The sequence below is a fragment of the Myotis lucifugus genome, unplaced genomic scaffold (assembly GCF_000147115.1).
Source record: "Myotis lucifugus unplaced genomic scaffold, Myoluc2.0 scaffold_176, whole genome shotgun sequence".
Classification (NCBI taxonomy): Eukaryota; Metazoa; Chordata; class Mammalia; order Chiroptera; family Vespertilionidae; genus Myotis; species Myotis lucifugus.
The window spans coordinates 2,493,777-2,506,023 of NW_005871224.1; the positions used below are offsets into that span (position 1 = coordinate 2,493,777).

The 12,247-nt window shown below is 45.6% G+C and overlaps 1 protein-coding gene across 7 annotated transcripts in view; it reads left to right on the forward strand.

Moving 5' to 3' along the window:
• SNX29 (sorting nexin 29) overlaps nt 1-12,247 on the forward strand; it is a 391,693-nt gene that overhangs the window by 41,450 nt on the left and 337,996 nt on the right. For 6 of the 7 annotated variants that reach the window (XM_023760220.1, XM_023760222.1, XM_014462290.2 and 3 more), the window contains one exon: nt 9,392-9,572. In XM_023760220.1, coding sequence (XP_023615988.1) covers nt 9,392-9,572 — 181 coding nt within the window. Of the gene's footprint in view, nt 1-9,292; nt 9,573-12,247 lie in introns of all 7 variants that reach the window. The other variant, XM_023760224.1, reaches the window with a different exon arrangement.

Consider the following 12,247-nt stretch of genomic DNA (forward strand, 5'->3'; position numbering starts at 1 on the left):
GCCTGAGACTGATGCGTGGAGCTGTGGCAATGATCTTGCCACCTTGCTGGGAGCGGATCTGAGGACAAAGACAGTACAGCAAGGAAGGCAGCCCAGGGAGGTGGGGAGTACCTGGATCCTTCCTAACGTTACCAAGTTACTGAATTCACCAACTCTGGAGCTGCCCTACTTCTGGACTTGATGTGATGCAAAATAATAAATTCCCTAAGGTTTTAAGCCATTTTGAGTTCAGCCTTTTATTTGTATCCCAAAACATCCTAATTTAAACTATAGAGAAAAGTAAGACAACTTAAAAAACAAAGTCAGATGCCCCTGGTCCCCAGTGGGAAGACAGAGGTGATTAGCACATTAGTCTTGGAAATGACACCTGGATGTTTTCTGCTCTTACTGATTAATGGGCTGAACACAGATGGGCTTTCTTGGTATTTGCTAGATACTCATATTGAGCAGCTCCTGTGACCCAGGGGATTTGTTAGACTCTTCATGTTCATTATGCCATTTTATTCCTGAAATGACTCTGCATGGTGAATGATAGTGTCCCCATTTTACAGATGAAGAAAATAAGGCTCAAAGGAATGAAATAATTGCTTTCATGTTTTAGAGATAATGTGTGGCAGAGCTGGGATTTCTACTCAGGTCTACATGATTGTGATTTCTAAGCTGCTACTTTTATTTAATAACTAGAGGCCCAGTGCATGAAATTTGTGCACAGTAGGGTCCCTAGCAGCTGCTGGCTGCCAGCTGGGGCCTCCCTTCCCCCGGCTGGGGCAGGTCCAGCTGGGGAGGGGCCATGGGCGGTTGCCGCCCCCCGGTCAAACTCCTGGTTGAGGTGACAATTTGCATATTAGGCTTTTATTATATAGGATAATGGCACATTATTTCTAGAAAAAGGGCTCTCTGAAAGATCAAGATCCCCCTAATTTGAATTCATGAGTAAATTAAGCATCAAGGTTTGAGTGAGTTATGATCACTCAGAGCAGAGGACAGAAAACTATGTCCCCCCACCTAGTTTTGTAAAGAAAGTTTTATTGGAACAGAGCCACACACATTCATGTACCTACTGTTTATGGCTGCTGTTAGGCTGAGTTGTGTCTGAGACCATCTGGCCAAACCTGTTTTTTTGACTGTCTCTCTCGATGGTCAAGGACTGGGACCATCCTTGCTCATCCAGTGTATTGCAAGGTTGCTGGTAGCCAAAAAACTATGTTCAGAATAATGACTCAAGGACCCAGACTCAGGCCATGCCGCTCATTCTCTTGGGCAGTCGAGCCCCACTGTCTGCTTTCTGGACATTTTCAAAGTCCATTGAAAAGCAGGTGATATTAACATACCACATCTGTAAAATTAGAAAACTAACTTCCTTGATCGTCCGTGGGGATTTTTGAAAATGGTTGATTGCATTTCACTCAAAGCAGAATTTATGTTTTGCTTCATTGGGTCACTGTGGGTAACAATTTCATTTCTGTAGAAAGTTAATTTTGGAGGAAGCTGCATGTGCCAGGAGAACCCTGGGCTCAACCTTTTGATGGAGGGGAAGTCAACTCCCACCCTCCGTCCCTATAATGTTTTCAGTTCTCTCTTTGTGTTTCTCTGTTGTATTTGTGAACTTGCAAATCAACTACTTCTGGTGAAGAGCCCTTGGAAGGATGTCTGTGAAAGGTGCTAAGAAAATACTGAGTTCTGTCCAGGGGTGTGATAAACATGTTTAACAGCTGGTAGGAAACTGCTGGCCTTAGGGAGGGAGCCAGAAGCCAGAGCACTGTCCCTCACCGGCTTCTGTGTTGACCTGGGAGGTGCTAGATTATGGGGGTGTCCACAGGGTCCTGGGAGGGTCCTTGGCAGCTGGGGAGCCTGAGGGCTTAGGCCAGTGGCTATTTACTAAGGGGCATGAAACTGTCCCAACCAACATATTAGGATCTGGTATTGCTGGACTGCTGCCTCTTGGCTGAAGGTGACCTTTGGCTATTTCAGAGGTGTTTGATCCTGGTGTGTTGTAAATTGAGACCCGGATTTGGCCTCATAATTGTCAGTTTTTAGTCCATAATTATCCAGCTTGTTGGTTCCATGGGTCCTTTGCTTTGCTCCTGACAGTGTGAAATGGCTTTTCAGCAGAGGATGTGGTACTATGCCCTAGAAGGAAACAAGACACTTACTTTAAAAGTCCTGCTTCTTTGGTGCTAGAGGAGATCCCTACTTTTTAATAAAGGAGCTGCTGAAGATTCTCGTATAATGTGGGTGAATGCCAAGTGGACTATCCTGAGGTATTAGAGTTTGGGACTCAGACCTCAGATGCTCACAGGACCAGACAGATGGCAGAAGTGAGTGAACCAGGCCTGTGACAGGCACCTGCGGGGAGAGGAAACTGGTAGAGCAGGCTGGGAATATAGTCTGTCTGGTGGTTCAGGAAGAAGGGAGGGTGGATTTGATGACCAGCTAGCAGTCTGCCATGGGAGGAGGTTTTGCCCTTCTGTGCAGAATGGCCAGACAGCCTCTTTCTGGGGACATTTGAATAGAGACCTAAGAAAATGAGGGAATTAGCCATACTGTTATTAGGGGAAGGAATTCCAGGTGGTTCACCAGTTCAGAAGCATGTACCAGTCAGTTGCTGGTGCTCTCAAATTTATTTATTCTCTGTCCTTCCTTTGCAGGCTCTATTTCCCAGGCTCTCTTCCCATTGTCTTCCATTTTGGTTTGCCTGGTGGGAGGTGGTAATGAGTTTAGAAGGTGGGAGGAAGAGGGAAGCTAGACTATTTCTTCCTCTCACCTCTGCCTTAGGTGGCATCTCCAGCAGTGTCTGTGCTTCCTCCATGGTCCGTGGAGGTCCCACGTGGCCTGCTGTTTAGGTGCTCCTCTCCTCCCTTCCCCTCCAAGGTGCCTCTGCCATAGTCCAGCTGTTGCCTGGCAGTCCTACCTGGTAACACTACCTCTTTCTTTTGTTCCTCTGGCTCTTTAGGGATGGGCTGGCTTTCTACATTGCTGATCTTTAGGTGGCCTCATCATCTCCTATCTGGCTGGGTAGGTATGTTGGAGGAACAACCAGAACAGTGAGGCTGTATCAGGGCGAGTGACAGGGAGAGTGGAACGAAGTGAAAACAGGGAGGTAGTGGAGGAGCCAGGTGACATACGGGCCGTCAGTGGCAACTCATCCTTTTTTCCTTGCTTTATTTTTGTGATCTCCATCTACTCCTACCAAGATAATTGGCCTTTGTTTTATAGAGTCAGTAGGTATGTAAATTTTAAAATTTAAATCTACTGAAGTCTCCCAAAGTAATCCAGTATCTCAGATTGGTGTGCCTTTATTCATTCTTTAAAAATGTATCAAGTTTTGAATTACGTACTTTAAAATGATTACGATGGTGAATTTTATGTTAAGTGAATTTTACCACAATTAAAGAGCCTGAAGTGGGCAAGTTACCTATAATTGGCAAATTTAAGTTTTATCTAAGTTTAAGAACTAACTGAAAGAGAATAACACTTAATTTCAGTTGCAGAGAATTAAAGGCAGTTTTATCTTCACACAGACAAAAAAGTATCAATGTAAAATGGTGCAGACTCTGTGGAAAATAGTTTGGTGGATCCTCAAAAAGGCTTTGTCTTGTCCTCTTTCTTCTGGCTCTGATTGTGGTGACAGTCCTCTGAGACAGTGAGGTGAATGTCAAGAGTTTGGAGCTTCTGCCTGTGACAGAGCCTTTGAACCTGCTTTCTACTTCTAGGCTAGGTATGTGAGACAAAAAAGCCTTTATTTGTTTACAAGGAGCCTAGCTCCTTGTAGTTGTTTTTTTTTTTCTTGTTGAGCAATTATTTTTGCCGTTGTTGTTTATTTTTGAGCGACGCATTTGCCCCTTCAGCGCACACAGGCATTGCTCAGTGCCTGGCCTGTTGTCAGTCTCCATAAATGATTGTTAGATGATTGAAGAACATACCCTCTCTCACTGCATTAGACTTCTTCTGGTTATGAGTGACAGCAAGCCACATAGACAAAGAAAAAAAGGGCACTTATTAATTCAAGTAACTGAGAAATCTAGGGCTTGAGCTGGTTAGGGCTCAGCACCCCCACATCTTTCTCTCTGTCTCTCTGAGCCCACTTTTCTATGGGTTGGCATCTTTCCTAGGTGGGCTTGCTCTACCTGATAGGGGGAAAATGGTCCCAGGTAGCTCCAGGTTTACAAGATTATCAGAGCTCCTACTTCTAGAAGAGTGGTTGGCAGACTTCTTCCTTAAGGGATGAGATAGTATTTCAGACCGTAGGTCTCTCACAGTCCTTAGCTCTGCCGTTGTAGCAGGAAAGCAGCCACAGATAATATATTAACAAATGGGCGGCTGTTTTCCAGTAAAACTTTACTAACATAAATAGGTGGTGGGCTGAATTTGGCCCTTGGGCCATTGTTTGCTGACTTCGGTTTTGGAAGGGGATAAGGCCTCACTTCTGGTTCAGGTAGAAGTTGTAGGGAGGACCCTTGGTTGTGGGGCAGATGCTGTGTCCAGGGCTGATTTTAGGGGCAAAAATAGAATATAGGGGACTAGCTGTGGTTATGGGAAATATTAATCATGCTCTGTTAACTGTGATTGCTTTGTTCTGGTTAAAGAAAGGACATTCTAATCTGGTTGGGGACTGTATGCCCTTGGGACCCGGGAGTCAACCTTGGACCTGGGAGATAACCTTGGAATGCTGTCCATTCTCATTCAAGAACTGCCTGTTATCATGGGAAGATGAACAACCTTGTTGCCCACACAATTGAGTCCCAACCCAGTCTGCATAGCCTACTTCCTCATGCCTGTAATCCCTACTTCCCCATTGTAAGCTTTGTCCTACCTGATATAAGCAGCTGGTTTATTGGGGGGGGGGGGGGGGGTGCGGAACAAAATTTTGGGGAAGACCCGGTCTCTCCCATACTGGCGGGATTATTGGAAAAAAAGGTCATAAAAGAATCACCCTTGTCTCTGGTTAATTTGGTTAAGGGAGGGAAGGCAGCCCAGACCCCTTGGGTGTCCGGTTTCACTGGGACTGGGATGAAGCCAGTCAGGCACTCACTTTAGCCACAAGTTTTACGTGAGTGTTGTCAGTGGAAATAGGGTTCTTCCACGGCCACGAGAAAAGCATTTGAGGGACCCACGCGTAGGAGAATGAGATGTAGCAGTAAGATTTATTGGAGTGAAAACAAAGGACTATTCCCCAGGTGCCAGGTGTCTCATCCACAACCGGGTGGCCTAGCTCGTCTCACTGTGGAGTAAGTCCTGGGCCTGGTGAGCATCAGTGCTGACCAGGAAGGTCAGGACCCAAACTGTAATGTCATCACCCAGGGCTCCTGCCGTGCTCAGGCCTGCTCTCGGAGCCCCACGGCTGCTATGCCCGCCAACGAATGGGTGAACACATGCTACCAAGAATTATATTATCTCAGGCTTGGGAGAGAGCAGGCTTTCTTTCAGACTAACCAATCTTTCCCAGTCCTTCTTAGGCTTGTGCTGGGTCCTCCCCCATCCAGGTTGGTCCTTTTCTCAGAGTTTCCAGTCTAGATGCCACCCATTATGTCACCATTTTGGCTACCACTGCGCCTTCCTCAAAGTTCTGCTTCGTCATCGGTTTCTACTGCCCATGTGTCTAGTAAAGGAATTTCTCCCACTCCTCCCTCAAACTCCCTGGGTTGTTCCAGGAAGATTCTTCCTGCCTGCTCTGGAATTAGGTCCCCTTGGTGGAGGGTGCAGAGTTCCCTGGGGGCCTGGGAGTGCTGTGGCTTCCCAGTGAATCAGGTTTAACGTCTGAGTCCATTTGTTCCCTTTCTTACTAGCTACCTCGCTAACAGCAAGCCAGATAAAGAATATCTATCTTGCAATATTAAAAAAATCAAGATTAATACAATAAAAATCCACATGTGCAAAATATCAAACAAGGCCCGGATGAGGGTGGGCTAGTGAGGCGTGTCAAGGCTTAGGGCCGGCTGTGGCCAGGCCATTGCCCAGCCTGTGTTACCTGCCCACCTAGGTAAGGAAGGGAAGGTTTGTAGTGCCAGAAGGCAACTACAAACAGAACACAGTCCCTTAGGAAAGAGGGGTGCTGCTTTCAGAAGAAAGGGATATTGTTTGTCTGCCTTGGCACTACATGCTTTTCATGTATGTTTTTTTTTTTTTAAATATATTTTATTGATTTTTTACAGAGAGGAAGGGAGAGGGATAGAGAGTTAGAAACATCGATGAGAGAGAAACATCGACCAGCTGCCTCCTGCACATCTCCCACTGGGGATGTGCCCGCAACCAACATACGTGCCCTTGACCGGAATCGAACCCAGGACCTTTCAGTCCGCAGGCCGACGCTCTATCCACTGAGCCAAACCGGTTTCGGCATTCATGTATGTTTTATTTTCTTATTCTTTTCCCTCAGAGCAAAGCTCACTTTATAAAAGAGGAAGATGAAGAACAAAATAAGTTGCCCAAGGTCACACAATCTTACGTAGAATCTGAGGCAAGGTTTTGGTCCTCTTTGGACTCCAAAGCATGAATTCTTGAATTTTTGGCATCGATTAAAGCTGAGGCCTGTTAGAAACTTTGCCAAAGGCCCTGAGCTATTAGTTATCCTCTGTTAAAGAGTGGCCCCAGGTGGCTAGCCTCAGTAACCCCTTCCTGGCTCTTTGCTCTGGTTGGCAGATGGCTTTCAGAAGTTGAGAGAGCCAGAAGCCCTCACCCACTTTTAGAATTAGCCCCTTGTTTCAAAGCAGCAAGAGATCGGTGCATATTTCCAAATTAAATTACAGACACTGCAAGCGTTAAGTGGCAGGTGAGCTGCACTTTAAATAGATCACATTAATTCTGGCAGTGGAAGCGGAGCCCTGCTGAGATAATTCTTATCATCAGCATCGCTCTGGCAAGCTTTAGAAGGCTTCTGTAGCGGTAAGCAATTTGGGAAATTGAGAGGTGAAAACACACCTTGAAGTGTTTCATGTGCATTCAAGGTCAGAGGGAGGTGACTGCAGTTTTCAAGAGAGATGGCGGTGAAAGTCACTTGATGCTAAAGGTGATGGATATCCGGATGGTTGTCTGGTGTGTTTCAAAACAGGTTTGCTGACGGGCCCACTCAGAGTACTGCTCTCACCAAACTCCCCCTGCTCTGGTTTCTGAGAGAGGCTTCGAGTGGAAAGAAGGCTGTTAGCACACTTTTGCGGTTTGGGTTTGGGAAAAGAATTAGTGTCGCATTTAGGCATCGAGACAGAAAATGGACCTGAGCGAACTCCCCTGTTGGTGGCTTCTCCAGTCATTCTTGGGACGTTTATTGTAAATGATCCCAGAGGTTGGCATGATCCATCCAGAAGTATGTATGCACACTCTTCTGTACATACACATTTAGATACTGTTAATAGAAAAAGGGAAAGAGGAAACAACACAAATGCTCTCATATAAGAAGGTAATTATTAAGTAAACGATGGTTAGTCATCATGGTCTGTGCATTGTGCTCAGTGCTTTACCTCCCTTTTCTCCAGTTACCCCAGGAACCCGGGTGTTCTGTACTTTGGGCCTTTTGTTAAGGGAGAGGAATCCAAACCTTATCATGTTTAAGTGACCTGCTCAGGGTCATTCTACTGAACAATCTTTTCACCTGTTGTTCTGTCCACTAGTCTGGAAGTTTGTTGGAGACGAGTCCTTCTAATCTCTGCCTGTTAGGCCATAGTCTCGCCCAGTCCATGGCTCCTGGTTAGAAGGCAGTCGATGCTGGCTGAGCTGAAATATTAGAGTGAGCGTACTAACCCAATGCCCAGTGTGTGATGTGTGTATGCACATCCTTCTGGAGGGAAGGTTCACAGACCTTGCCACATTCTCAGAGGGGTCTTGGGACCTGTTAGGCTCCTGGATTAGAATCCTTGTCTGGTAGCAGACTCAGTATTTTCTCTCTTAGTATATTAAGCATTTGTGAACATGATCATTTTAAAGAATGTAGACGCCCTCCTCACTTGGCAAGGCAGTGTGGGTTTGTGGTTTGTAGTTCGACAGCTCTCAGTCCCTTCTGCTGTATTGCTTACTGTGAATTGCTGTGTGAGTTCCTTCACTTGTCCAGGCCTTGGACCTTGCCTTTGACATGGACATGACCTTGGTGGTTATGAGGACTGAGTTCAGATATAAAATGTTTACTACAATGGCTGGTATGTAGTTAATGCTCAATAAATAGTATTGGCTGTTGCTGTTGTTACTATTATTGGCAGCAGGTAAAAGTGTTGATGTGAAGTAAAGAAAATTGATCACAAAATCAGGTATACACTAGAATTACAACTAGAAAAATATCTGTGCGGGTGTGGATAAAAAAAGGGGGGATGTGAGGAGGTACAATTACTATTTTATGGATAAAAACAAACTTTCTTAGCTTTCCCTTAAAGCCTTACATCTGTTCCCTTCTCAGACCTATGGAACTCTCTCCTAAGGAATTGGAAATGAGGACAACTAGTTATGTACAAGGATATTCAAAGCAGTATATAGGGAAAATTGGTAACATATTATGTTCCCCGCTGTAGAGAAATAAACAACAGGGAAGCCATCAAAAATCATATTTCCAAAGATCTTTAAATGTTACAGGAAAATGTTCATGATAAAGACGAGAAAAAACAAATGAGGGTACAAAATTATGTGTGTGTGTGTGTGTGTGTGTGTGTATTTGTATATACGTGCATGTATACATATGCACCCATATACAATACACACAATACGATGGTATATTAGTTACTTCCTACAACAAATTACCACAAAGCTGATGGCTGAAAACAACACAAATTAATTTTCTTACACTTAAGAAGGGCTTAGTTCAAAGCCTATTTCACTGGATTAAAGTGAAGATGACATCGGGCTGGTTCCTTCTGGAGGCCCCAGGGTAGAATCTTCTGGTTTCCGGCATTCCGTGCCTATCGCTGGCTGCATCATTCCAATCTCTGCTTCCATGTCACCTGCTCCTCTTCTGTCTGATCTCCCTCCACTTCCCTCTTATAAAGATACTTGTGATGATTATGGCCACAGAGACTACCCAGAATAATCAATGACCTCTCCTTCTCCAGATCCTTAACTTAATCACATCTGCAAAGTCCCTTTTGCCATATAAACTAACACTCAGGTTCCAGGGATTAAGACATGACTATCCTTGGGGGTTATAATTCATCCTATCACAGATGTTGATTTTGTATGAAAAAAAGAAAAGTACAGAAAAAAAGAGTGGAAGGAAATACTTAAAGATGTTAACAATGGCCATCTCTGGATGGTGGACTTGAGGTCATTTTAATTTTCTGTATACTCTTTGGTATCTTCCTTTTCTGTGCTAAGGAAGTAGTTCTTTTACAATCTTCAAAGATGCTCAGGGAAGGTTACTAAAGGCGATGCACATCCCAGGCCGAGTGCCACAGCGCCTGTCCCGCTGTCTCCCCAGAGCCCGTGTTCTGGTTCTACGTGAAGGAGGTCCTCAGCAAGCACGAGCTGCAGCGCTTCTACTCCCTGCGCCACATCGCCTCCGACGTGGGCCGCGGCCGGGCCTGGCTGCGCTGCGCCCTCAACGAACACTCGCTGGAGCGCTACCTGCACATGCTCCTGGCCGACCGCAGCAGGCTCAGGTACCCACTGGTGGGGTTCTGGGAGGGCGTGTAGGCGAGTGGTTAAAACCACAGAACCTGGAGTCAGAAGCCTGGATTTACACCCTAGGCCCCCCGCTCACAGTCAGTCCCATTTGTTACATGAGAGAAGGCCTGTAAAGGGCTCAGCACGGCACCTGCATAGAGCAAGCACTTACATGCTCATTATTATTAAGGCTGGGGTGTGGAGAGGTCTATGGTCACAGATCACAGCCTGCTCCTCACTTCATGGAATTTGAATTCGGGCTCTTTTCCAGTTTAGAATTTCTTTCTCTTTAGATACTGGGTGTTTCCTGCCCAGTTTCCCATTTTGTCTTTACAACTCTTTATGTTTTCTTTTCTTTTTTAATCAATACCAAACTGACTGAAAAAAATATGGAAGTTTTAAGTTGGGAAGAGAAGTCATTGGTTATTAAAAAACAACCCTCCCCCCATTTTATTGTATTTTCTTTTTTTCTTGATCATAAAGTTCACTCTGTCAGGTAGCACAGGCCAGGTTATGCTGCCGTAACAAACATGATGAAGACCGCAGTGGCTTGAGACAGCCGAGTTTATTTCTTCCCTCTGCTTCATGTCTCTCGTGGGTGAACAGGGATTCTCATCGCAGGGACCCAGGCTGATGGAGGCTCCATCTCTATAAAGATGTGGTTGCACTAAGCACTGGCTCTTAAAGCTTCTGCTCAAAGTGATGCTTCACCTGCTCACATGCACTGGTCAGGCAGGCTCGGCAGGGTGGGGAGATGTGGTTATGCCACAGCGATGGGGAGAGGGCACTGGATATGCTCCATGGTAGCACAGTCAGCCACATTTTCTCCAAAAACATGGACATTCCTGTCATTTTTCCTGTGCTCATGATGCTTATGATGTTTCTCTCTCTCTCTCCCAGTCTCTCTCTCTGACTTTGGCTGTTGTTTTCCCTCTGAGAATGGTGGACCAGACTTGTAGTTTTTTGTCACCTGACGATACAAAGGGACAGTGATCAATCCTGCCCTGGTCCCTTGAGTAACTTCTGCATCAGCAGTGCCCACATCCTCATTAGTGACGTTCCATTTAGCTCAATAAGTTGGCATTTCATTAGTACCGTGATACATTCCATGTCTCAAGTCTCTCCTCTGTTTCTTCTGCCCTTAGGGCAGGGGTGGGCAAACTTTTTGACTCGAGGGCCACAATGGGTTCTTAAACTGGACCGGAGGGCCGGAACAAAAGCATGGATGGAGTGTTTGTGTGAACTAATATAAATTCAAAGTAAACATCATTACATAAAAGGGTACGGTCTTTTTTTTTTTTAGTTTTATTCATTTCAAACGGGCCAGATATGGCCCGCGGGCCGTAGTTTGCCCACGGCTGCCCTAGGGTCACCTCTCTGCTGGTAATTTATTAGGCATTCTGGGATCCTGTGCTAGGGCTCTCACAGATACCTTTGAAGTTCTCACATTGATGCTGACTGGGGTGCTTTGTCCAGTTGTATGCTCAGACTCTGTGGGTCTGAAATGGGAGGGGTGGGCCCAGGACGCCTGGTGCTGCCTGCATCTGTGTGCTGCCTGGGGTCTGAGTTGAATGTCTGTGTGTACCTCCTGAGCGTTAACCAGCATTAATTAAGGAGAACATACTCATGTTCCTAAAAATGAATTCTAATCAAGCTCTTCCCACCACATCATTTGCAAGTAGCTCAGAGTTGTACACTCCACATCAAAGTTGAATTAACAATGAGCAGTTGAAGTGAATCCAGCTGTTAAGAATCATAGTTGAATTTTACCTAAATCACTAGTCACTTTAATCTACTTTGATGTGGGAAAACCAAATTCATTTACGTACATGAAAATGGACTAAGATTTTTAAAGAATCAAAATTTGGGGAATCAGAGGTACTGTTGCCGTGCCAGCTTGGACCTGTGGTTTGTGCTTCCCCTGCCATTCTGCTCGGTCCATGTACTGAACACGCGTGTCCTCTCTCTTTCTGTTAGTTGTATTCAGTCACCTGTGTCCAGCCTCCTGCCGAAGTACAGCTCACTCACCATGGACAGTGCTTTAGTGAAATTTAACTCTGACTCCACTCATTTAGAGTTCTCTGACCTGGCGGGGAAGTCAGAGGTTTGAGGGCATTTGCTTGTTACCACTTAGCAGGGGGCTGGACAAAGAGCTGGGAACTGGAAGGGGGAGACCTGCTTTTGAGCTGCATTTATTGCTGAATGACCTTGGACAGACTCTGTAGACCTCTCTGGCCCTTTCCCCCACTTAGATTTGTGGGGCCTTTTTAGCTTCCCAGCCTAACTTGGGCTTTTGGGTCTGTAGCCCAAGCAGATATTACATACAAATGCTGTGGTTGATGGACCGTGGACTTCATAGTTTCTTTCTGAAATGCTCTCTTCTTGTGTTAGCCCTGCTTGGACTTCCTGTCTGTCTTTTGGAGATGTTGCTTGAGTGGAAGTCACCCCTCTGTTTGTCCCCATCTGCTGCTTCATAAACACCACATTTACATCTCATGCCTATTTCAGGGCTGTCAAGCTCAGGGGACTCTAAAGATCTCAGGGGACCAATGAGGAAGTCGTAGGGTCTGTGCAGTCAGTCCTTAGTTTATAACCAGAAGGTTCAGCCCAGCAGAGACTCCTGTATTCACTCTGCCATGACCAGGCATGGCTTTTCCCGGAAGCCTGATAA